This window comes from Oratosquilla oratoria, chromosome 28, assembly GCF_046742065.1.
Source record: "Oratosquilla oratoria isolate Oo_2021 chromosome 28, ASM4674206v1, whole genome shotgun sequence".
Lineage (NCBI taxonomy): Eukaryota > Metazoa > Arthropoda > Malacostraca > Stomatopoda > Squillidae > Oratosquilla > Oratosquilla oratoria.
Window position 1 is genome coordinate 16,828,604 of NC_134804.1, and position 27,688 is coordinate 16,856,291.

The 27,688-nt window shown below is 42.4% G+C and overlaps 2 protein-coding genes across 3 annotated transcripts in view; both read right to left on the reverse strand.

The window, feature by feature from the left end:
- Window positions 1–8,710: 8,710 nt before the first annotated feature.
- On the reverse strand, window positions 8,711–13,105 carry LOC143040453 (uncharacterized). The gene has a single exon (XM_076211547.1). The coding sequence runs from the start codon at window positions 13,103–13,105 to the stop codon at window positions 8,711–8,713; it is 4,395 nt and encodes a 1,464-aa protein (XP_076067662.1).
- Window positions 13,106–26,672: 13,567 nt separating this feature from the next.
- LOC143040253 (succinyl-CoA:acetate/propanoyl-CoA:succinate CoA transferase) overlaps window positions 26,673–27,688 on the reverse strand; it is a 56,572-nt gene continuing 55,556 nt past the window's right edge. For both annotated transcript variants that reach the window (XM_076211014.1, XM_076211015.1), the window contains one exon: window positions 26,673–27,688. This exon is cut by the window's right edge and continues 1,898 nt beyond it. The gene's annotated coding sequence lies outside the window, so the exon portion shown is untranslated.

Here is a 27,688-nt window from a genome sequence, read left to right on the forward strand (position 1 = left end):
TGTGGTTGTGTTTTTAAAAAAAAAAAAAACCCTTTCATTTCCTTTTCTCAATCTCTTTGTGTGTGTCAGCCTCTATCTCTGTCTCTGGTAGAAATATGATGGTACTCTTGTACTGCAACTGCCCTTCCTTTATAACCATCCATGGCACCTGGTCTCCAGACTTGTCCAGAGACTTTTCACACGCAACTCAACTTTCTCCCTTTCCAATATGTTTTTTTTTTCACACAAGGTGTTCAGTACACCAGCACCTGCCCTTGCACTTTTATTAACTGGCAACATAGAAACTAACTGAGGCCCTAACACTTGCCCCATGTGCACTAAACCCATTAGCTATGCACACACCCATCAAATGGAACTGTTGGTTCCACTTTAAATGTACAAAACATACTAACATAAACCAGTATATAAAGAACAGTAACTGTAAACAACATGTGACAACAGTTGCACCCATAAATACACATCACATAAGCATGCCCAAAACATCTATTTGTCTATATACCAAGGGTAGTGAGTGGTGGGATGAGGAAGCAAAGGTTATAGAAGAGAAGCGAGATTTCACAAATTGGTTACAAAATAGGACAAGGGAATCATGAGAAGTACAAACCAAAGAGAAGAAGTAAAGCATAAATAAAGGAGAGCAGATGTGAAATGGGGTAAGAGTATGACAGAAAAATTTGAAAGTAATAGAAAAATGTTTTGGAAAGAAATTGAGGGGAAGAGGTGAATCAAGTAAAGAAGAAAAGATAAAAGATGCAAATGGAGAGATGATAATGGAAGAGATGGCAGTAAGAGGAAGATGGGCAGATTATTTTAGGGAGTTGCTATATGTGAAGGAGGATAGGGAGAGAAAGGTAGTTGCAGTGGGAAGTGCTAAGAAAATAACCGTGATGAGTGAGGAAAATGGAGGAGAAATAAGGAAAGATGAAGTGAGGGCAGTTGTTATGAGAGCAGGTAAGGCACCTGGGTAGAATGGATGTCATGCAGAATGTCTGAAAAAGGAGGTGCAGTGATGGAGTGACTGGTGAGGTTATTTAATGTTTAAGAGAGGGTGGAGTGTTGGAGGATTGCCTGTATAGTTCCACTTTACAATTTAAGGGAACAAGTGAGTGTAGTAGTTTCAGAGGGATCAGTTAAGTGTAGTTTAAAAGGCTTATGGGAGGATCTTGATTGAGAGGGTTAGGAGAGGAACAGGGAGTAATTGGTGAGGAAGAGTGTGGGTTTAGGACAGGTAGGGGTTGGATAGATCAGATTTTTGTGCTAAGACAGATACATGAGAAAGCTGTAGGAAAAGGTAAGGATGTATTTTGGGCTTTTTTGGATCTGTTAAGGGTTTATGACAGTGTAGACAGGAAGGCACTGTGGGAGGTATTACAGATATATGGGATAGGAGGAAAGCTTTTAAGAGGAGTCAAGATTTTTTATGAGAGTATTAGAGTTTGTGTTAGGATTATAAATGGAGAGAGCAAGTGGTTTGAGGTAAAGGTGGGACTTTGTCAGGGATGTGTTATGTCACCCTGGGTGTTTAATTTATACATAGATGAGGTGGTGAGAGGTGCAAGGGTAGTGGGTCAGGGATTGGAGATGGTTAAAAAGAAAATGGAGAAAAGTGGGAGATAAGCAGTTGCTGTTTGCTGATGACACTGCTTGTAGCATGATCAGAGGGATTGAGGAAGTTGGTGACAGAGTTTGGGAAGGTGTCTGAAAGAAGGAAGTTGAAGGAAAATGTGGGTAAAAGTAAGGTGATGAGATGTACAAGGGGAGAAAGTGGCAGCAGACTGGAAGTGAGTATTATGGGAGAGAGACTGGAGGAAGTGGATAGTTTTAGATACTTGGGTGTGAATGTGGTGGTAATAGGAGTGGAGGTAGAATGTAGATTGAGAGAAGCGAGTAAATGCCTTGGTGGATTAAAAAGTGTAATGAGAAATAGACACTTGGAAATGGATACTAAAAGGAGATTGTATGAAGAAGTGATTGTGCTGACAGCACTATGGGACACAAACATGGAACATGAAGAGAGGAGGAGTTTGAATGTGTTTGAGATGAGGTGTCTGAGAAGTATGATAGAGGTTACTAAGCTGGATAGAGTGAGAAATGAGGAGGTGAGGAGGAGAGTGGGGGTGGAAAGGGAGTTGGGAGATAGGGTTGATGAAAGTATTAGAATGGTTTGGACACAGAGAAAGAATGAAGAGGTGTGGAAGACAGAGTAAGGAGTGAACGTGAGGGAGTGACCTAGGATGAGATGAATGGGGTATAAGGGGCATTGGAAAAGAGGGGAATGTCTGTTGAGGAAGGACGGGAGAGGACAGAAAATGGGGGAATGGAGAATGGTTGTGTATGGATGATGCTGTGATGCATGAGGGGGAGATGGGGGGTGAGGAAGTATGTGTGAGAAATAAATTGACGCAGCCCAAAGGGATTTCTCCCCCTCTCCTTTTCTGCATAAGGGGACGGAGAGGGAGGGTCGCTGATTTAATGAAGCGGCCTTACTGTGGATGTGCTGTGTCTTGTGACACTGCCTCTGACCCAGGGCAGTGTGCAAGATGCAGGGATGACCTGTCGTCCAGGAGGTTCCGGGATAAAAGGGAGGTGAGTGGAGTATGTTGGGGATGGAATGGGTGGGAGTGGTTTTTATGACTTTGTTTTTTGGCTACCTTGTAAGGGGAGCCTTTGGTAGTCAAGTCAAAAGGCAAGTACCCACTCCCACCCATTTCACTCCCATCCACCACCTTTTCTCTCCTCACATCTTAGCTCCTCATGGATGATGGGGTCATCCCTGTATCCTGCTTGCTGACCTAGATCAGAAGCAGTGCAGCAAAACACAGCACACCCACAGCAAGACCACTTCACTTAATTGGCAATGCCCCCTCTCTATCCCCTTATGCAAAAGAAGAGAAGAAGAGGAAAAATTCATTTAGACTACATCAATGATACATGAGGACAGTAATAAAGGATAAGATGTCAAGACTGAGAGCAGTAATGAGTGGAGTTCCATGAGGTTCAGTGCTTGCAGGAATGATGTTTCTTGTCTGTGTCAATGACATGATGGATGGAAAGTACTGCAATCCAACAATGGCAAAAGACCATCCTTAAACTATTCCTTCGAAAGTGAACACATTACAAAAGCAAATAGAGGAGAAATATTTGGGAGTGTTGATAAAAGACAACCTATCAAATGACAGACGTATCAGCAGGATTGTGGGAGAGACATATGGAATACTGCAGAAGATTAAAGTGGTGTTCCATTATATGGATGAAGAGATGTATTCATCAGTGGTATGGTCCCCACACAGAATGAAGGATATAAGCAAGATTGAGAGAATACAAAATCCAGCAACCAAACTGGTACCCAGCCAGGCAGATAAACCATACGAGGAAAGACTAAAACTACTGGGTCTACCAACTTTGAAAGATTGAAGAGAAAGAGGTGATATGATTATAGTATTCAGGTAACTTAAGGGGATAGATTGCATTGACAGAAGAGATCTATTGATTAAAGATGGGAGGGCTATGCGCAAATCAAGAAAGACCATATGTCTAAAGGGTGTGAAGTAGTTTTCTATATAGATGCATAAATACTTGGAATAGCTTTGGAAGTGGTATAGCCGAAGCTCAAACAATACATGAGTTTAAAACAAAATATGATAATTGGAAAGCAAAGATATAGATTAAGTTGGAACTGTACATGAATTTGAGTTTAGGTGCGATATTGAAAGAAATTAGAGAATAAAGGATGGGACTTGAAGAGCATTGCTCCATTCAAAATGGGAGGTCAGAACAGTTATGAGTGAATGCAGATTTGGATGTTATTACTCATGGAGTCTGGTACCCCTCACTAGGCTAGTAGTACATAAAATCAAGGCTGTTCTCAGTCCATAGCTGAAACATATAGTAATCCTTGACTTTTTTCTTGAAAGTAACCTTGCTATTTGACTGCTTAATGGACATAGTGACTTCCATAGTTGAACACCGGTGAAGTGAAGGCTGTTTTTGGTGACGGAACCTGCATGAGACCCTTGACTGTTCCGGGTTCGGTTCTCAGCAGATAATGTAAATTACAGCTCACATATGAAGGAGCAAATTATGAACGACATTGTAAACATTATTTAGTTTCAGCTGCTGGACACTATTTTACAGGTGACATTCCTACTTTGCTAAATTCTTCTATACCAATATGTCTACGTTGAGGTAAATATTAGCATGAATCTAATGATCTTATTTTGTGCAACCTGTAGCCGAGACTAGTTTTTTCTGCTTAGACTACTGTACCAAGAGATACAAGTGTAATCAAAGTGATGCTGTATCAAGGCTAAGACCAGAAGCTTCTTTGTTTCCATATCAAAATTTCTGGCTTTTCTGTACAAAATTTTTTCTTAATGTGAACACTTGGATACAATCTTATCCGTTAAGGCATTCCCTGAGAGGGACTGATCTAAGGGTATTCCAAGATAAGTTACCTCTTGTTTTGACTCCAAGACATTATCCCCACATCTGACCTGTAGACCGCGGTGTTTCCTGAGGTTGGATTTTGATGCAAAGACAATACTTTCCATTTTACCAAGGTATAAAGACAGCTTGTTATCTATGAGCCAGTCCTGGACTGACAGTTCAGTACTCAGGGTCTCCTCTATTTCAACTGGGTCCCTACCTGAGACAATTAGTGCGGAGTCATCTGCATAGAGCAATAACTTACAGTCCGCACCTGGCATGTCATTAATATAGACCAGGAACAGAAGCGGTCCCAGAATTGAACCTTGTGGTACACCACAAGTTATCTCTCTGTCACCTGAGTAGGCTCCATTTACTTGTACAAGTTGTTTGCGACCTATGAGGTAGGACTTGAACCAGCCAATATTTGCCACTCCTAATGCCTGATTTTTTTTTAAATAAAATATCATGGTCCACTGTGTCAAATGCCTTTTGTAGATCCAATAAAACTAAACCCGTGTAGTTACCTCTATAGCATTCCTGTTTTATCAGATCGTAAAGGTATATTAAGTTGGTGTCTGTTGAATAGTTCGATCTAAAGCTAGATTGCATGGCGTATAGTAGATTACATTCCCTGAGGTAGGTACCTAGAATTGAAACAGGCTTATAGTTTTCTGCCTCTATTTTTGCGTTTTTCTTATAAAGAGGTGTTACCCGAGCCCTTTTCATGTTGCTTGGGATAAATCCTGAACTGATAGACAATTTTATTATGTGAGTTATTGGAGGAGTTATAATTGTGGCCCCATCCTTAACAAACCTTGCAGGAATATCGTCTAACCCTGTAGCCTTATTGGCACTTATGTTAGTAATTTAAACACTTCTTCTTGAGTGGCCTTATGTAGTTGGAAACACTTTGTGAACTTATCTTTATAGTACTCCTGAACATACCCCAGCCCAAACTTCCCAGAACCCGTTGGGAGGGATTTTACTAGTTTAGTGGCTATGGTTGTGAAAAAGGAGTTGAAGTGGTTAGCTATGGTGTTCTTATCAGAGTTAAGCTCGCCGTTTATCATGAGTTCTATTGTTAGTTCCGTTGGGTCTAACACTTAGTCATTTTTATTCTTCTGTGATATAGTAATTCTTCATTCACTACAACTTTCTTCACTTTCTTTATATCCTTTTAGTATTGTAAGTCACTCATCTGTAGGCCCCATGCCTCTTTCGTAACGTATGGATTTAGTCAAGTTCCATTACTCAGTAACGAAGGTGAATTAAATTGAACTTAATCTTTTCTTCATTTTCTTCACGAATTCTGGTACAACGTATGGTCTTAGGTACACCAGAGGATTCCCACCTGGGATCCTCTTACACCCATCAAGCCAAGTCTGCTTCGACGTCACTGTTTAATTCATCCAATAACTTTGAACGTTACAATAAGTGCCACCCTCTATGGGCGTGACTTTACCTCCATGCACCAATAATTTTTCTCCTCTTCCACCCTGTTCTCCAATCAGAAAGACTGTTATACTGTCTCAAGCAATACTGTTTACGCAAGCACTGTCGCAAGCTGTACATGGTTTAAATGTTTACAATTCGTCATATCATCACATTTATCGATACCCTAGCCTATGTTTACAAAACACAAGACTGCAAGCGAGAATATTCAACCCTGCACTTCCTATAATATGCAACTCTGCACTTCCTATCGGCCATTGTTTCATAACATCCAAGTAATCAAACCCAGTACTTCGTTTGCCATCCATGGTTCCGTCCTCTGTTTTATTCGTATCTCTTTGAGAGGCGCTACTCTGTCAATAATAGTAAGAAATGTGTACTTAAAATTAGACCAGTCCTTATAAACACCAGAACAATTAGTACTACCGACCAGTCTGTCCTATCCAGCTCATCTACAAAATGTTCCCGTGAGTAATGCTTCATGGAACGAAGCTTCACTGTGTTGTGCTTATTGTAAATCGTCTTCCTAGCTTTCCTAGAACAATATATGAGCTTGTGGTCACTAAGATCATAATCACAGGCACCAGCCTGCGTTATCTTATTACAATCGGATACCAGGATAAGGTCTATGATGGACCTGGAAGTGCCTGTTATTCTAGTAGGCTCGTCAATCATTTGTGTCAGGCCATGAGATTTTAGCAAGTCCCTCATTGCCTTAACAAGGTTATTGTTTGTACTTGCCAGATTCGTATTAAAATCACTTCTTGGCCATGCATGTTAACCCAATTGAAACAGGTAGTTTCTAATGTGCTGCAGAAAGACATCTGTTTCGGTGGTCTGTAACAGACCCCACATAAGATGGGATGCGTTTTAGGTAACAGTATTTCTATCCACACAGCTTCGAGGCCCTCGTTACTCATAAGGTCTCTACGGGGGTTGAATGCTATATCATTGCAAATGAAAGTAATGCCCCTCCTTCGGCCCTCTTTCTATCATTCTCATTATATCCGGTTTCTCTTCTTCCAGATAGCCGTTTAATTCATTTAATCCTGAAATTATGCCATCTATGTTGGTGTACATTATTTCTAATTTTTTCTTTCACCTTTTTTGTTTTTTATATTTCCTTTTCGTTTTAATATACAATTTTCTCTGCCTCAGGTCCAGTACTCTCTCTCTCTAAAAAAAATCGTTCTTCTCAGTCTCTGATCGTTTCTCGTTTTTTTTATTTTTTCTTCAATTCTTGGTATCTTTTTCTTCTCTTTTTCATCATCACCCATTTCTTTCTTTATCTATGTATTTGTGTAATTTTCGCTTTTTAACACTTTTACTGTTTTAGATAGTACTGCTACTATTTGAGATCTTAATTTAATCTATAGTGGTCTATTTTTTTCTTTAGAGTATAGTCCCATTCCATGCACTTCTATTTCTTTGTCTATTTCTTGCCCTCTCCTCTTGTATCTCTTTCAGAATTTCTTTTGCGTTTTCTTTCTCTTTTTCTCCTAGGTACCTAGCTACAAAATGTTTTTCTTTAATACATTAATCTACTATGCATTCTTTTTTTTTATCCACAGTCTCTGACCCAATTCTCTTTCTCCTTAATTACTTTAATAACTGTTTCTTTAGTATTCTCTTCCACTTATTGCTGTACTATTTCTTTAAAAATTATATATATTTTTTCTTGTTCCCCTTTTCATTTATATTTTATTTCTTGGAGATCTGTCTCTTATTGTTGTCTCCCACTTTCTCGGTCACAGCTTGCATTTGTTCTTTTACTTCTTTTTTCAAAGCCTCGTTTTTGATTGTATCTTCATTTGTCATTCTTTTGTTCTCACTTTTGACTATTTTTAATCCCTTTTTTAGATTATTAAGCTCTCTGTTGATTTTTCTACCATGAAGGAAATCCTCCATCCAGTTTAGTAGTTTACCTTATATCCCTCCTATGTTTTCCAAAATTTTAATAATTTTTTGTGCGGTACTTTGTCGAAGGTTTTTTGTAAGTCTACAAGCACCCGGCTTCGCCAGCTCTGGCTCCGCCAGGGGTGCTTGGCCTACGGTGCGTAGCCCTGGGCTTCGCGCCCAGGGCTACGCCCATGGTTGTACCTGAATACCTGAAATATGGGAAAATAAAAAAGCGTGTTATTATCATTGTTTTATTAACAAACCATTACAGTTTTTCTCTTCTTTGTAGGGGGAGATACATCTTCATCACTACTACCAATGATTTTGTACATAAGTTCCTTCATACTCTCTAATTCTTTCTTCTGGTTTTCGTTATCTGCTTTCAGGTCGTTCTAGCGTTTTTCCTTCTCGTCCTTCAGTTCCTTCTTGAGTTTCTCATTTTCTTCCTTCAGTTCCCTCTCGCGTTTCTCATTTTCTTCCTTCATTTCCTTCTTCATTTTTTCATAGATTTCTGCTACCATTTCCGCCATTTCGGTGTTATCCTCTCTACCCGAATAGTCGTTATTATAAAACTCTTCGGGCATGATCATGCTGATAGTTTCTATATGATAGGCGAGTGAAGAGTGTTCTCTTTATTGATGAGTGACGCCTACTGGCGACCGGCATGGATACAGTGGGTAGGCACAGTAGTGGTGCCTGCCTGGAGCCCAACTTATCCTACATCCCCCTCCCAAGACAATTAAATGTACCATATGGTATATAACAAAACTAGCAATGTTAAGTGTTCACAATTCCGAGAAAACAATATGTTCAACACAAAAGCAAAAGTGAGGGATATCTACTGTTCCTTCGTGAGAGGAACACACACACACACACACACACACACACACACACACACACACACACACACACACACATACACACCAGGCAATCAGTCACAATCGTCGGTTGCATAATCTCGCAGCCACATCGGCTTCCTTGAGCTCCTTTTAGGGCGGCTATGAGGCGTGTTGGATGACGGCGGATTGGACGTCTGTGGTGCTGGTGACGGTGACAGCGTTTCTTGTAAACTGGTGTCCGCAGCGACCCGCAGGTGCCTGCGGTTGCGTAAGGTAATGCGTCCACTCCCATCCAACTTGACAGAGTATTGGCGGAATGGTAGGACCTCGGTGACCACGCCTCGCCTGTCCCACAACTTACTGGCCTGGTCCTGTATCAGCACTTGGGTGCCAATCGATAATGTGGGAAGAGTCTTAGGTGTCCCTTGGCTGATCATCCAAGCTTCCTGTTGCCTCGCCGCCTCGATTTCCCTTGCGCGTAGCGCCTGCTGCCAGTGCACATCCACCTTGTAGTGCTGCTTGTGCACCGGTATCCCATCTCGTAGCTGTCTGCCCATGGCTAGCTGCGCTGGTGACTTGTCCACCCCGCGCAGAGGTGTGTTGTGATACTGCAGTAGGGCTACTGATACCTTATCAGCATCCAGGCTGCCGCCCGGACCTGTGTTGTCTCGGAGCAGTCTCTTGGCGGACTTCACAGCTGTTTCTGCCCTCCCGTTTGACTGAGGGAAGTGAGCGGACGAGATCCGTCTCTCTACACCCCATTTTCTGAAGAAGGCACGCATCTCTTCACTGGTGAGGTTTGTCCCTCCGTCTGTAGAACTAGACACGGGCGCACCCCACCTGTGGAAGAACTGCCGGAACACTGATGCTAACTTGTTTGACGTGGCTCCACTTGGGAAGTGTGCTAACTCCATCCACCCGGTGAGCCTGTCGGCGTATGCCATATACATTCTCTCGTCAAGTTGGAACAGGTCTGCCACGGTGTGCTGGAACGGGTACTCAGGCGTAGGGGTGAAGGTAAAGGGTTCCGCGGCTTGTGAAGGCGAGTGAGTGTTGCAGGTGGCACAAGCATCCCGATGTTGTTGCAGGTCGCCCTCCATGCCAGGCCAATATACCGATTGCCTCGCCCTTCGTAACATTCCGTCTAGGCCTTGGTGACCCGCGTGGAGATTACTTGCAATGCGTCGTCGTAGAACTTCCGGGATCACCAATCGCACGGCGCCTTGGTCGTATGTGTACGTCACCAACCCGTGTGACACTACCAACCTCTCCCTGACGGCATAGTACTGCCGAAGGCTGGTCAACTCTTGTGCTCGGTGAGGATGCCAATCGTCTGCTGTCACCTTAGGCACTAGTAGCTGGTAGTCTGGATCATCTGCAGCTGCCCGCACCACCGCTGCATTATCGAGTATGATAGAGTCAGCGATATCGAGCGCGGCAACTGCTGCTGCTGCCACAGCGGCCTCCATGTCATTTGAATCCTCTTCGTCCCCAGCCTCTGGTGGTGCACAGAGCGCAGGATAGCGGGAAAAAAAATCTGCTGCACAGTTCCGCTTCCCGGGCAGGTACTTGATATGAAATCGGTAAGGAAGGGTTTTTTCCTTCAAGGAGAATAACCTTGGGTTCACTATGTCTTTCAGCGCCCTGTCCCCAAGAAGCTTGACTAGCGGGCGATGATCAGTGACGATCAGGAGGTTGGGGCATCCGAGCAGGAACAGGCGGGCCTTACGGAGACACCAAGCGACCGCCAACGCCTCCCCCTCTACCGGGGCGTAACCCGCCTCCGCAGGTGTGAGGTGGCGGCTGCCACAAAGTGCGAGGCGCCACCCACTCTTGCAGCAGAATGGACTCTCTCTCATCGGGCACTGACAATGCTGCTGCAGCACCACAAACCCGATGCCCACCTTACTCCAATCGGTACTCACCGCTGTGGGCTTGTTCTTATCGTAATAGGTTAGGCCCTCCTTAGCAAGGCTACAGATAACCTCCTTTGCCTGCTGGAATTTCTCTTGCAGATTTCCATCCCAGTACACCTTCCTGCCTTGAGGTTTCCGTAGCAGCTCACGAAACGGCTCCATAATTGGTGCAGTAGCGAGGAAAGGTGCCATTTGATTGACGAACCCATGCCAGGAGCGAACGTCCGTCAGTGATGGCTCCGCAGGCATACTGAAGTTCCTGATGGCAGCCAGTCTTTCGTCTGTCGGCTTGTAGGCGTCCCACCCGACATGAAACCCGACGAAGTCCACCTCTCTCCTTCCGAACTTGAACTTCTCGGGTTTGAGGGTCACTCCTTTCGTGGCGCAGGTTTCAAGGAAGTTATACGTATGCCAGAATGCGTCCTCAACGCTAGCGTCAAACAGTAGGGTGTCGTCAACACACTTCACTTTTCTCTGAATCCCTGCAATGGCCTCGTCAAACCTTCGAGTGTAAGCGTCGGGGGCGGCACAGTGACCCATGGGGGTCCTGCAGTATCTGTAACGGCCCCAGGGTGTGATGAAGGTTGTGAGTTTCTTACTGGCTTCCTGAAGCTCGACCTGGTGAAAGCCCCAATGTGCGTCCGCGATGGTCTTGTATGTGTGGCGCGGGATGCCGGATACCATGTCAAATGGTGTAGGGGTGTGATGGGTCTCCCTTCTGCATGCAGCGTTGAGCTTTTGGTAATCAATGGTGCGCCTAGGTTGACCTGACTTCTTAGCCACAACTACCATTCTCGCGCACCACTCCGTGGCCTCCCCCACAGGCACTGGCTCTATAATTCCCATCCTGACGTCGTCGTCGAGTTGCCTCTTCACCTCTGCCTCCCAGTGTCTAGGTACCGAGGCCGGTGTGTGACATGCGTAGGGCTTGGCGTCTGGAAGCAGGTGGATGGTGTGCGGTTCACCCGCCATTGTTGGAAGGGGACTTCTGTCTGTGTTAAATGTAGATCCCGAAAAATGACAGAGGAGCCATTCCTCCAATCTGGACACGTTTTCTTCAAGGGGGGGAAACGGAGGGGAGGATGGGCGTGGGTGCATGGTGTCAGCTGACTGTGTGGCAGCGTCGCCAACGCCGCCAATAGCCGCTCCTGCGACGACAGTGTGATGAGGGAAGGTCTCATGCACCAGTCCCAACTCCCTGCACGCCTGTAGCGATATGTAGCACTGTGTGGCTGTCTTCACCACAAAAATCTCCTGCAGTGTCGACTTGTCACCATACTGCAGTCGACAGGGAAAAGAGCCCAGAGGTTGCAGCTTGACGTTCGCCACATCTCGCAGTCCTCCCCGATGTGTCAGCGATGCTACCTTGACGCCCAATGAAGTCAGTAACTCCAACCCAGCCACACACACCTGAGCTCCCGTGTCAGGTACGGCCTGGATTTTTGCGGATTTGTTCTTCCCTTTCGCATGACTGACCGTCACCCAGATGCGTGGTTGACTTCGAGCTGCGCCTGCAGCTGCAATCACGATGCCAGACGCTTCCAGATCTTCAGCTGCCGCTGCTGCTGCTGGTTTCCCTTTACTCCTGCACATTTTCTGCACGTGCCCAACTCTACCGCAGCTGTGGCAGGCTAGTGTCTCCGCGTAACACAGCCCTCTGCCTTGCTTGTGTTTTAAACCACAGTTGCCACAGCGTTTCAAAACCTGCTGCTGTTGGCGGGCTGCCTGCGGCATGCGAGTGGGTTGTTGGTGGCGGGCTCCAGCTACCTGAGGGTAGGAATCTGCTTGCGCGTCTGGCAGCGGCGTCACCCCAGCCACCGCGGCCAGATTTTCCCGCCCGAAACTCCCGCCCAATGTGTTATGGCGGGCGTCCTTTTGTGCCGCCTCGAAGGCAACACAGAACCTGCGTAACGAATCCACATCATTGAAGGATTCACACTGACGAAATACTTCCTCTTTCAACCCCACACTATGTAACCCACACACTAGCTTACGGAGGAGCATGTACTCAGAAAGGCTACACTGACACTGGGGACACGAAAACTCGCAATCCGCCGCACATTGTGTGGAACGAGTAAAGTAATCACTTATGGACTCACTGGGTTCTTGCACTCCCGAGAAAAACTTAAGCCACTCCGCCGCCTGGTTGGACGCCTGCACGGCCATGCACCCAATAGCGTCCAGTGCTCCTTGGATGGAGAGAGCCTCCCATTGCTGCGTGGTGAATCTAGAGTCCAAAGAGCGTTGTAGGGTCGGCGTGCAGAGGAGACGGATATGAAGGACCGCCTCAGCAGGTGCAAAGTCGCTGAGGGCCAGCCAGTACTCCATGGAGCGCCTCCAGGATCGGAAAGCTGCCGTGGACATACTTACGTCACATTTCTCGGGTGCTGAGGACCGAGGAGCCGATGAGTGGTGTCTGGGCTGTGCCGCTACCTGGCGTTGCAGGGCTGTGATGGCTTCCGACTGTGCTAAGAGAAGCCGATGAGCTTGCCCCAGGGCTGCGGATGCTTGAGGGGACCCCCGGCTGGACCGTGGGGTCTGAGCTGGCAGACGAAGACGACGTCCGGCCATGTTGAGTGCGTAGGTCGTGAACCGGTCACTGCGCCATATAGGATAGGCGAGTGAAGAGTGTTCTCTTTATTGATGAGTGACGCCTACTGGCGACCGGCATGGATACAGTGGGTAGGCACAGTAGTGGTGCCTGCCTGGAGCCCAACTTATCCTACAGTTTCCTCTTCAGTAATCGAAGGCAATACAGGAATTGAATGATCAGGTTCTTCTTCAGCTATCGGTGCCTCTTCTTCAGCTATCGGTGCCTCTTCGATACAACGGGTAACTTTCAAGTCCATAAAATCTTCCTTTGGACTCTGTTTCCCAGAACATTTGTCAATGACGGGAGTTTTTTCGTCTCTTTCAATAAAAAGTTCTTTATACACGCAATTACGTGCCGGTTTCCTTACATATTCGTCTCCCTGCTTACGATATCCCGTGTACACAATCAGGGAATCGTGGCTTGTTACCCGCGAACACGCCACATACAGCTGTCCATGAGCAAAACATTGGGCTCTGTCTAAAAGTAATCCACAACGATCAAACGTTTGTCCTTGCGATTTGTTGATCGTCATGGCATAGCATAATCTTATAGGAAATTGTTTCCTTTTGAATATCACAGACGTGTCTGTAGACTCTAGTGTTATCCTGAGAAGCATAACCTGTTCACCTCTGTATGCGCCCGTTAAGATATTACCAACAATAATGTTCTTTTGTAGATTAGTGACTATTATTCCTGTTCCATTACACAATTTCGCAGGACAAATATTTCTCATAACCATCACAACAGCCCCGATTTTCATCTTCAACTAGTGAAGAGGGATTGAAGGACTGTTGATAGAATTGTATACTGATGTTTGAATGTCCATTTCATTATCCACAGAAGTATCCTCACTTCGATAGATCTTCGCTTCTGTGTTTAGTTGCTTGAAAACCATGTCGTTAATACAATCAACATCATCGTTAGTAGGAGAAATGATTGTTCTTTTCTCGAAATAAGAAACGTTGAGGAAGTTCTCTTCGAACTTATCGTATACTCTTTTCACCAACTCTTCCCTGTTGTTTACTATTACTCCAAAATTAATAGGAAACACATATTCCTCTTTATTTGTTGTTCCCAACTACAAAAGTTCTTTGGCAAATTGACGATTTAAAACATCATCATTTTTCAACCTCACATTTTGGGTTAGTTCCAAATGAGACAAAGATCCCCAAAAATAACTTGACTTTATACAACAATCAATTTCTTCACCTCCGCGCACCACTGGAAGAATTTGACGAAAGTCTCCTGCGCATACGAATACCACACCTCCCATAAAACGGTTCACACCCAATATGTCTCGAAGAGTAATGTCTAAAGCCGTTATGGTGTTTTTGTTAGCCATGACGGCCTCGTCCCACACAATCAAAGAGGTCATTTGAAGTAGATTTGCTATCTCCGTATTTCTCTTCACATTACATGAACGTACTTCATTGTGCTCCATAATAGGTATCCTGAACATGTTATGGGCTGTCCTTCCTCCATGAAGAACAGTTGCAGCAATTCCAGAGGAAGCAATAGCTAACGCTATCTTTTCATTTGATCGAACCGTGTCCAAGAGAACATTCAAAAGGAATGATTTTCCGGTTCCCCCAGGAGCATTTATGAAAAAGACATTTTCGGGGTATTTGTGTCCATTTAGTACTCTTTCCATTATAGTGTCGTAACAATATCTCTGTTTCTCGTTCATCAACATTATCTTTTCCTTCACTTCCTCTGCTAGTTTTGCTTTATAATATGACTTTTCTCTACGTACAATATTGGTTAACTTTTGCCCGTTTCTTGAAGGAGGGAGACCGTACTGTTCAATGTTGCTTCCGCCACAATTGTATACCTTTTCTTGTATGTCGTCGAGGGCATCACGGTATATTTCGTCGTTATATTCCGTTAACCCTCTAAGAAAAAGTTAATCACTTGCGAATAAATCCTTTGTTTCTTCCCATATGTTCCTCTGATCCTCCAGATCTGAAAACACCAACATGCTAGCATATGTTGTTCTCAATTGATCCCTGTTGTTGGTATGAGTGATGATTTCCATTATTATTTTCAATCAAGTTTCTTCATCATTCAGTAAACCCATGGCTTTGACTGCTTCCCTGTATGTGTCGTGTGTGACACCGTCCACTGTTCTGAGGTCTTCGTAGGATGAAGGCCCCTTGATGTGTGTCAATAACATACGGAGGTAAAACAGTTCTACTGTTTTGTTCGTAACCACTTCGAGTTAGCCTTATCATAAAGGAAATGGTTAGGAATTTCATGATAATGAAGGGTGGCTGCAAATTCGTTTTCCTTACATAACTTGAAGAATGCTGTAAGTTGAGTATCCTTTGCAGTTTTACGTAGTAAGCTTGCAGCATTTTCGTTCTCCTTGAAAAATATTTCGTTTTCGCCTTCCAGATGAAGGTCTAGAGTTGTAACAGGGGGGAAACTTTTGTGTATTGGAAACTTGAATATCTTCCATGTAGCTTCGTTAGCGTTGACGTACCGAGCATCTTGATAATTTCTTACTTCGTTGATGACTTCGTCGTCTTCTTTTGTCTTGGAATACAGTATACGGTCACAACCCTTGTTCACGTACTTAGTCACGTAAGCTATAGCTTTTATGGAGTTTGAACACTCAACGTTTATGTGGGCGTTATATTTCAGACACAAATACGGATTATACGACACAACCCAGGAGTTATCCACATTCACAATGTTTCCTTTGACTTTCTTTTCAAAACTATTGCCTCCTTCTCCTATAGCCCTTCTTCTGTACAGTGGGTAGCCGTTATTCCCGAATAACAGATTATCCCTACACGGTTTAGGAAATCCCTTGCCACAGCAATTTTTTCCTTCCAGAGATTTTGTTTGACAACACACATGTGATTCATCGAACCCTTTGCAAGGTCCATGGATCAAACATTTTGTAGAAGGTCTAGGAGTTATCGAAGGTCTAGGAGTTCTCGAAGGTCTAGGAGTTATCGAAGGTCTAGGAGTTCTCGAAGGTCTAGAAGTTCTCGAAGGTCTAGGAGTTCTCGAAGGTCTAGGAGTTCTCGAAGATCTAGGAGTTCTCGAAGGTCTAGGAGTTCTCGAAGGTCTAGGAGTCCTCGAAGGTCTAGGAGTCCTCGAGGGTCTAGGAGTTGTGGAAGGTCTAGGAGTTCTCGAAGGTCTAGGAGTCCTCGAAGGTCTAGGGGTCCTCGAAGGTCTAGGGGTCCTCGAAGGTCTAGGGGTCCTAGAAGGTCTAGGAGTCCTCGAAGGTCTAGGGGTCCTCGAAGGTCTAGGGGTCCTCGAAGGTCTAGGGATCCTCGAAGGTCTAGGAGTCCTCGAAGGTCTAGGGGTCCTCGAAGGTCAAGGATTCCTCGAAGGTCTAGGGGTCCTCGAAGGTCTAGGGGTCCTCGAAGGTCTAGGGGTCCTCGAAGGTCTAGGGGTCCTCGAAGGTCTAGGAATCCTCGAAGGTCTAGGAGTCCTCGAAGGTCTAGGAGTCCTCGAAGGTCTAGGAGTCCTCGAAGGTCTAGGAGTCCTCGAAGGTCTAGGAGTCCTCGAAGGTCTAGGAGTCCTCGAAGGTCTAGGAATCCTCGAAGGTCTAGGAGTCCTCGAAGGTCTAGGAATCCTCGAAGGTCTAGGGGTCCTCGAAGGTCTAGGAGTCCTTGAAGGTCTAGGAGTCCTCGAAGGTCTAGGAGTTCTCGAAGGTCTAGGAGTTCTCGAAGGTCTAGGAGTCTTCGAAGGTCTAGGAGTCCATGGCATGTAACATTTTTAAAAAGTGTCACAGAATTACCATGTACCGCCGGTGGTCGATCACGGTTTTGAAATTAATTTTTTATTAGTTAGTAGATGAAAGCATAATCAGCCCATCCATTCCTTTCTTGTATTATATCTATTAGTCTTGAGTAGAAACAGATTAAATTTGTAGCACATGATCTTCCCTGCCTAAACCCAAATTGTCTTGAGTTTATTATGTTGTTTTCTTCCAGGTGTTTTATCCATCTACGAGAATTCTTGATAATTTTCTAACAAATTTTGGCTACATTGCTTGTGAGGGAGACCGGTCTATAATTAGTTTGTTCTTTATTTCCTCATTTATATATTGGTACAATGTTGGCATTTTCCCAGTCTTTTGGTATTTTCTCTTCTTTGTATATTTTGCGCATTAGTTCTTTACATTCTTTTAGTATCCAATTTGCAATTCTGTCTGGGCTGTGTGATTTCCTAACATCAAGGTTCGTTAATTGATCCATTAGTTCTTTTTGTGTTATCATTATTAACCTCATGGGGGGGAGATCGCACTTCACTTCCTTCGTCCCAATGCTGTATTTTTCTATAGTGAAAACCAACTTGAGGTGATTATTCATGACCTCAGCCATTTCTAGATCTTTTGTGTATTCTACATTTCCTTGGCGTAATTTCATCATTTCCTGTTTATTTTTAAGTTTACCATTCACATACCTATAGAATAGTTTGGATTGATCTTTAAATTTTTTATGATGTCTTTTTTGTAGTTTCTTTTTTCCTTTCTGCGCAGTTTTACATATTCATTTCTATGGTTGATATATATTTTCCATTTTTTTTTTATCTTTTCTCTATTTTTTCAAGGTTTATCTCTTCTATCTTTCGCCTCACTGCATCTTCTGTTGAACCAGTACTTAATGTACACCTCTTGTTTCTGTCTTGGTATGTATTTATTCACTCCATTATAGATTTCCATCAAAATAATCCATTTCTCTTCCACTTTTGTCTCTTCAATGTAGAATTTTTCCCAATTTGCATTTTGAAAAAATTGATCAAGTTTACCAAAGTCCATTTTGTTGTACATCAATCTTCCTTTTCTGCATTTCTCATTTCTCTCCATATATATTACTTCTTTTAGTTCAACCTCTATTAGTATGTGGTCACTCTTTCCAAGTGTTGTCTTGTATTCAATTTATCCACAATTTCAGGTTCTGTTGTAAATATTAAATCCAGTCTCGATGGTTCTTCATTACTTCTGTATCTGGTATTTTCGTTTACATATTGTGTCATTGTATGTTCTATGATCATGTCAAGTAATACGTTTCCCCCATACACCCTCTTCGACTTTCACTGTCATCTGTTCCCAACAGATTTCTTCGTAATTAAAATCTCCCTTAAGTATCGGGTTACCTCCATCCTTCAGTATCTCATTTAATGAATGCCTTGTATCATCTAACATTTTTTAATGCTTGCCCTCTTTCCAAGAGCCCATTTTTGGGGGCACATAAATCACCACAAACTTTCTACTTTTCATGTCGCTGTCTTCAACTTTTATCATGATCATTTCCACACTGTTTTTACCCTCAGTAGCCTACATCACATAGTTTGTCTTGGCCAAGAACATGATTCCTCCTCCCTGTTTCTCGTTTCTGTTTTTGTTCCAGTAATTGTATAACCCATATATATATATATATATATATATATATATATATATATATATATATATATATATATATATATATATATATATATGTAATTGTAACTGAAGGCGGAGAAAATATACGAGGAATAATGGAAGAATTTTACTGCATTAACGTTTCGACCCTTAGGGTCTTGATCACAAAGCATAACACAAAAGTATAACATGGACATTTTATACACATACATGTCACCTCACAGGGTGCCTGGGAAAGGTCGTCGTGCTCGGAACATTCGTCCGTTTGTTTTCATCCACTATCAATAAACTTGTAGCTCTTGCCAAGCAGATAAAACCATCTCTATGGTTGTTGTTGTTATTAGTATCAATATAGGCTGCTTCTATTGTTTTTCTTAATTTCTTTGTTGAACCGTTATTTATTATAATTGTATTGTCCCAGTTCGGAAGGTGGTCATGTGTATCTATGTGTCTTACTATAGAATTAGAAAGCCTGTGGGTTCTTACATCATTTTTGTGTTCATATAATCTTTTTTCCAATCCACGACCTGTTTCCCCAAAATATGAGGATGGGCAATTTTTACAAGGTATTTTATAGACAATACTATTTTCATGCGTATGGTTATTATAATTACGCGTTACCAAATGTCCCACTTTGCTACCTGATGTTCTTGGTATCTTTATACCTGCTTTTAAGAGGACGTTGTCTAGAGTTGAATTAATGCTGGAATTTGGGACTGTGATATATCGTGTTTCTTTGTTGCAATTATTTTTATCTTTACTCTTCTTATTTATTTCCTTAGCTTTCTTTTTTAGTTTAAGTAGGAGACCTTTGGGATATTTTAATTTGCTGAAAGTTTTTGTAATGTGATCTAGTTCGTCTTCTAAGAATTCCTCACTACAGATGCGAAAAGCCCTGAGGAAGAAGCCAATTATTATACCTGTTTTAGTCCTAATATTGTGTCCTGAATAAAAAAAAAAAAAAAGAACCAAAAGTTAATACAGTTATGTGGTAATAGTGATTGGAACAAAGTGGGTAATCCTGATTTAGTGATGAATCTTTCAGCCAAACAACTTTCAAACACGGAAATTCAAGCGCTCTCGTTAGGTATGAAATTCGATGTTGGAATTCACAAAAAGAAATTTGGTGAAAATATGAACAAAAACTATATATGGTCAATGGGAGATGTAGACAAGGGGTTCATTCAAGGTATATTCCACATGTTATCAAGCGCTAGCAAATACTAACAAGTGCGTAATTCCTAGGAGATTTCTTAAGGCTTTGATTCAAATAAGTAAAGACAAAAACATTATAGTTACTAGTGCAGATAAATGCGGTGGCATAGTAGTGATGAACCAGCAAGATTACAATAATAGAATGTTAAATTTGCTCAGTGACGGTGAAACTTATGAGGAAAAATATGTTGGATACTGTAAGTGAAAGTGATAAGTTTACAACAAAAGCAAGGAGAATCTTAAAGAAATCAGACAAAGGGAAGAAATTATTATATCTATTAGAAGAAGCACCTATACCCCACACAGAATGCATGGCTTACCAAAAATTCACAAAACAGGAATTCCCATGCGTCCTATTACATCAGGTGTCAATAGTGCTCCACATAGGTTAGCCAAATGCTTAGCTAAACCCTTATCCAAAACATTATGTTCTATCAGTAATGCTCACCTACAAAACTCTTCAGATCTAATTAACAGGTTAAAGGATTTGGATTTGAACAACAAAATATTAGCCAGCTATGATGTCACTTCGCTGTTTACCCGTGTTTCGATAAATGGTGCTCTTGAAGCTGTTGAGCGAGTGGTAAACAATTTAAATAATGAAGATTTACCTATCCCCAAAACAGATTACCTTGATTTGATTTCTCTTTGTGTAGGTTTCGGTGCTTTTACTTTCAATGATGTTGAATATAGATAACATTCTGGCTTAGCCATGGGTAGTCCCCTCTCTGCTGTGTTAGCCAACTTATATATGGAAATGCTTGAAACTGAAAATTATATATCAATAATGGGTAGAAACAGTGTTTGGTTAAGGTATGTTGAAGACATTGTTGTCATTGTACCAAAAGAAGCTAATATTAACACTAACTTAAAAAGATTAAACACTGTAAATAATAACATACAATTTACGGCAGAAGTAGAGAACAACAGAAAATTACCATTTTTAGACACTGTCATACACAGAACAAACAGCAATGTAAAGTTTTCGGTATACCGCAAACCCACTAATAAAGAAGATTATATACATTTTTATTCAGGACACAATATTAGGACTAAAACAGGTATAATAATTGGCTTCTTCCTCAGGACTTTTCGCATCTGTAGTGAGGAATTCTAAGAAGACGAACTAGATCACATTACAAAAACTTTCAGCAAATTAAAATATCCCAAAGGTCTCCTACTTAAACTAAAAAAGAAAGCTAAGGAAATAAATAAGAAGAGTAAAGATAAAAATAATTGCAACAAAGAAACACGATATATCACAGTCCCAAATTCCAACATTAATTCAACTCTAGACAACGTCCTCTTAACCCATTAAACTCCGATGACGAGATTCTTGTCATTTGGTCAAATAAAACAAAAAATCATAAAACACCAAAATGTTTGATCAAACACCAGAAAAATATGACGTCAATCCTCGCTTCGCTCGCAGCGAAGCGAGGACTGACGTCATATTTTTCTGGTGTTTGATCAAACATTTTGGTGTTTTATGATTTTTTGTTTTATTTGACCAAATGACAAGACATCTTGTCATCGGAGTTTAATGGGTTAAAAGCAGGTATTAAGATAGCTAGAACATCAGGTAGCAAAGTGGGACATTTGGTTACGCGTAATTATAATAACCATACGAATGAGAATAGTATTGTCTATAAAATACCTTGTAAAAATTGCCCATCCTCATATTTTGGGGAAACAGGTCGTGGATTAGAAAAAAGATTATATGAACACAAAAATGATGTAAGAACCCACAGGCTTTCTAATTCTATAGTAAGACACATAGATACACATGACCACCTTCCGAACTGGGACAATACAATTATAATAAATAACGGTTCAACAAAGAAATTAAGAAAAACAATAGAAGCAGCCTATATTGATACTAATAATAACATCAACCATAGAGATGGTTTTATCTGCTTGGCAAGAGCTACAAGTTTATTGATAGTGGATGAAAACAAACGGACAAATGTTCCGAGCACGACGACCTTTCCCAGGCACCCTGTAAGGTGACATGTATGTGTATAAAATGTCCATGTTATACTTTTGTGTTATGCTTTGTGATCAAGACCCTAAGGGTCGAAACGTTAATGCAGTAAAATTCTTCCATTATTCCTCGTATATTTTCTCCGCCTTCAGTTACATTTGTCATAGTTTAAATCAACACACACACACACACACACACACACACACACACACACACACACACACACACACACACACACACACACACACACACACACACACACACACACACACACACACACACACACACACACACACACATATATATATGTGTGTGTGTGTGTGTGTGTGTGTGTGTGTGTATTCTTTGTGTCATGAATCTCGTCTAAAAATCCTGCAAGCCTCTTGGCCTCCTCTCCCTATTAAGAACAGGAACAGGTCCTCTAGGCCAGACACATGGACAGAACGTCAGGAAAAAGACCAACTGCTGCCCACCACCTCCATATAGTGCTACTTGTAACATGATCTGAGGGTTGCCAAGAGTGAGGTATTGACTGAGACTGACAGAGCATTTAGTTACTATTAAAATATGATTAATTTCAGAGGGATGCATCTTAAATGTAGTTGGTAAGGTGTATGGGTGTTAAAAGGATTAGGAGGAGAACCGAGTAATTGGGGAACAGCAGTGTGGGTTTAAGAAAAGACAAAGGTTCAAAGATTAGATTTTTGTAGTAAGACAAATAAATATTTTTGACAAAGGGGAAGGATGTCTTTTGGGCTATGTATTTTTAAGGAAATTAATGATGGTTGATGGATGTTAGGGAACATATTGTGGGTGTGTGGGATAGAGGGGAGTCAGTTAAGGGCGGTTATTATTTTTTTTTAACATGAGTAGTAGAACTTACGTGAGGGTATAGAATAGAGAGGGTGAGTGGTGCGAGATGAAGTAGGGCTTCCCAAGGTTGTGTAATGTCACCATGGTTGTTCAACATGTATATGGGTGGGGGGGTAATGAGGTAAAGGCAAGGGTGCTACACAGGTGTTTAAAGTTAGAATGGAGAGAAATGGGAGGTGAGCCAATTGTTATTTGTAGATAGCTGCACTTTTAGCTGCGTTAGGATAGACTCAAGGTCTTTAGGAGAGCATGCGAGAGGATGAAATAAGTAAATTTGGACAAAGTTTATGGCATATCTAAGGTGGTGATTTTAAATTGTGAGAGGCTGAAGGAAGTGGAATATTTTAAGTATTTGGAGGGGGCTAGGTTTTCCTTACCTGATATGAATCTCATCTTGAGGTCTTGCAGTCTTCATCATCCTGCCTCCTATAAAATAATATGGAGGCAAGATCTCAAACCTGTATTCAAAAACAGGCCGAAGGGAAACCAGCTGCCACCTCATTATATCCAAGTGGTACCCTTGAGTTAGAATCCCATCCAGGAGTTGATGAGAAGAGTAAGTGGCTGAGACTGACATTATATTCAGTAACTGTCAGTCTTTTTTCCCATTAACAATACTTTCATTCTTCCAAAAACCATAAGTCCCCTGGTGATAGTGTATGATGGTGGGGGCAGGAAATGGTAATCTCTGGAAGTCACAATCCGCACAACATATGGGGTAGAAGTAATTTAGATAAATCGACAATTTAATTTACAGGTCTTAACACTAGCAGCTTCAAGTTTCTTGTTTTGTAATTCAATGGAGTACAGTTTACTGTAACCAGTTTGAGAAAGTACAAAAATATGATGAAATAATTATGAAATAAAGTGCATGTTTATACATGTACTATGACACTAGGTGAGCCTGGTTGTAAATCAGTACATGGCCGTGGAAATTTATATCTAGACCTAGGTGAACAGTTATGAAATACCAAATAATTTTGCTCATGAATACAGTATATATTACGTTTACAAAGGAGTACAAGAGCACAGCCCAAACCCCAGTCTGGTCAAGCAATATGTTTTACTTTTATATTTTATTAGTTGATATTTCCATAGCTTCTTCGCCACGTGAATTTGTAGGTAAGCCGTCTGCATGTCTACAATCGTGGTCGGCCAACTGGATAGGGTCTCATTACATACGTCTACAAAAACGTCGCCAGTATGACACCTCACGAACTGGTTCAGTTCTCGGAAATCCAACACCGGTCGCACTTTATTCTAGGTTGGCTGCACCACTGCCATCATGGGGAAGATTCCACCCTCCTCCGGCTCCTCCCAGGGACTCACAATTCCCTCATTAATCCACCGCTCTACTTCGAGGTCAAAGTCATCCCTCACCCCCTCTCCGAGAGTTTGTAGCAGTCGACTTTGTTCTTCAACAGAGGTGAGCCTTTTTTCATGTACCACTCTACTTCCCACTTTTGGTAATCAAATTTCGTTCGGAAGTCTTCATCCTCAATCGTGCAAGGCACCGTCCTCTCGTCAGGGTCGAGCTTCGCGGTGACACTGCCCTCCATGGCCTTCATTGTCATTCCTACGTCCATTTCCGGCCTCAGACGTGTCCTCCCTCTCCTGTCCGTACTCGAGTCGTGTATCGCTCCAATCTTCATCTGTCCGTCGATAACTGTGACTTCTCCAAGTTGAGCAATTGTATCCATTCCCAGCACTACGTCAATATCCTCTATGACCGCTCTAATGACAAGCACTCTGAGTCGCATCGGAATGCCCTCCACTGTCATTTGAATTTCCTGGTCACCTTCGCACTTTGTCTCCCATCGATTGTCATTAGGGCCATATCTCCCTGTCTGAATTCTTGAACCATATCGGTCGTTATAGTCATGGTTGAACAGCCGGAAACTATCAGTGTCCTCGCGCGTCTTCCTCTCAACCAGACATCCACAATCGGCATGTGGCTGGACGGCGTCCTTACATTTCCTTGGCGGCTGCTTGCGTAGCTGTCGCCCTTAGCACGTTTCCCTGCTTGCAGTTTCGAGCCATGTGTCCCGGCTCATTACATTCGTAAGAAATGAACTCCGTCTCTGTACAGTTCCTCGCGAAGTGACCGAGTCGCTAACATACATAACAATGGACCCTAGACGGCTCCCTCATTCGCTGTGGTCACCCCGTTCTCTCTTCTCCATCATCATCGGGTTGGCATCTCGACCCGAGGTCAAGAGGTGGCTTCTCTGTTGCTATGGCGGCTAAAGGCCCATCCTTCTTTGACCTCGTGAGAAGCCTAGCGCGAACCATCAATTCGTCCATACTCGCCGATACTGCATTATCTATTTCCTGTAGTCCAGCAGATATGCAATATGGGGAGCCATTGACAAACGCCATCCTAACGAGTTTATCCAAACCTTTGCCTGTGAATGTCGACAGTCCAGCTAACCTTCTAATTTCATTGGCAAAAACATCAACCTGTTCGCCACCCCAGCGCATTTTTTGCAGCCGATTAAGCGATTCGAACGGACTCTTGCCGGAAGGCTCTTGTAATCTTTTCTTTATATTCCCCGCATCCACTTGATCATCAGCCGCCATTTCCAGGTAGATGGTCAATGCGTCGTTCTCTAGGTTGAGGGTAATATAGCTCGCGACATCCGTGACTCCGGTTAATTTAGCCACTAATTCCGCCTTTTTGAGCCACCTGGCGACGTCTCCATTGCCGTCAAATGGCCTTAAGGTGATATTGTTAATCTTGAATGGCTCCTTTGTGCTCGTTGTCTCGGTCGTCATTGGCGCCTAGATAGCTTGTAGGCTTTTATCGATCACTTACCTGAATTCTGTGGAAATCACATTCCTTCGGTTGCTTCTACTTCACTCTTTAGTCCCACTTGGTTAGAACCACATTTCTATTACTCCCTATCCTAGCTTACCTAACACCGTTGCCTATTAGTAAACCTAATCCTAGCACAGTTTCATTTGCTTCCTCTCGTTTCACACGCACACACACTGGGGGCCCTGACGCGCTCGTGTAACAGCGGCAATCCCGCCTCACTCTGACCTTTTGACCCCGCGCCGCGGATACCAACTGCGTACCCCCGTCTGTACGACATTCACCACATTCACACCGCATAAGTCTAAAAGGAGAGAGGCTGGAGGAAGTGGATAGCTTTAGATATTTAGTATCACATGTGACAGGATAGGGAGGAATAGAGTGGAGGTAAATTGTAGATAGAGAAAAGCAAGTAAATGAATTGGGGAATTAAATGGTGTTATGAGAAACAGACAACTGGGAGTGAATGCAAAAAAGAGATTGTATGAAGGGATGATTGTGCCGACGGCATTGTATAGAACAGAGACTTAGAATTTAACAGAAGCAGAAAGGAAAAGTTTAAATGTTTTTGAGATGAAATGTTGGAGGTGAGGGGAGTGGGAATGGAAAAGATGGCAAATAGGGCTGGTGAAAAATGATTGAGATGGTTTGGTCACATGGAGAGAATGAGTGATGAAGTATTAGTAAAAGAGTTGTGGAAGGCAGAGGTGGAGGTAGTGAACTTGAAGGGACAAGCGAAGATGAGATGGATGGATGGGGTGAAGGGGGGCGTTGAGAGAGGAATGTCTGTTGAGCAAAGATGGGAGAAGACAGGAGTTAGGGGTGAGTGGAAAATGACTATGTATGGATGCATGGAAGGGAGGGATGGGGACCAGGGGCTGCTTATGTGTGAATGATATTTTGACGCAGCCTATAGGGATTCCTCTCCGCCTTCTCTTTTTCTGCATTAGGGGATGGGGAGGGGCTTGCCGATTAAGTGAAGCGGCCTTGCTGTGGATGTACTGTATCTTGCTACATTGCGTTTTACCCAGGGCAGGCAGATGCAGGGATGAACCAGTCATCCATGATGGGCTGACATGGTAGGGGTGGAGGGGAATTAAATGGGTGGGAATTGGTATGTGCCTCTGACTTAGCTACCTCCCCTATAAGGGGGAAAAAGCTCTTGGTATATAGATGGCATATAGATGGTATATAGATATAGATAATTAGTGTCCCAGAGGCTTTGAAGCCTACATATATCATTATGAAGGATATTAACTATAAGAAATATTCTTGTAAAGATAAATATTTCTTTATTAACATGAACATTACACATTCATGGCAAACATCACTCACTCCAGACAGTCATGGCTAAACATGTTCGAACAACATTTTGCAATTTCCTACTGTGCTTTCCGGTGCTGTGCAGTGCAGAAGAAGAAAGCTATGGTGAATGACATATCTACATTACATAACTCGGGTCGTACCCATACCAGAAATACAGTATTTTTTTTCATATGAGCCGGAATCGCCGTTCCCGGCTGAACATTTGAAGAATAAAAGTTGCACAGATTGAGATTATTGTGCAGAGCGCATTAGAATTCATAGCACGTGGTTACTGAACTATATTTTCTTCTTTATGTCTTTGGTGTCTTACCGCAGGTATATTGTATAATAACAGTATATGTTCTTGTATTTATGTACAACCATCTTTGTGTGTTGTTATTAGTATTGTCTGATTTTAGAGAATATTGCACAACATGGAATGTTCGGGGTACCATGAAATTTGTGAAAAAGATAAGATGAATTGCTTTTGATAAAGCTGTGTATATGTACAAGGATGTTAGAGTGTGCTTATTCGAATGTTTATGTATGTGCGAAGAATGACCTTTTATCTTCATAATTATCGTTGTGTAGCTATGCTGTTTTGATATGGAATTTTGGTGTATATATATATATATATATATATATATATATATATATATATATATATATATATATATATATTGATTTGTAATGGAAGAGCTGCATTTTTAGTCTACATACTCATCTCTGTAGAAATGACACCAAATTATATTCCTTTGTTGATATTGGGCTTCTTTTAGATTCCAAATTTCTGACAAAAGGATTTTACTTGGCTTTGCTTTATTCAAGTCAACAAATCCGCCTCAAGGTGAACTTCCTTCTGTTGGCATCTTGTGTGTATCCTTCGGGCGGGCGTATGTCCGTGAGTACATTCACACATATTTGATTCTTCTTTATTCTTTGTGTATGGGTAGAGTGAGGAAAGTGGAGGTAAGATAGAGAGCGGAGAT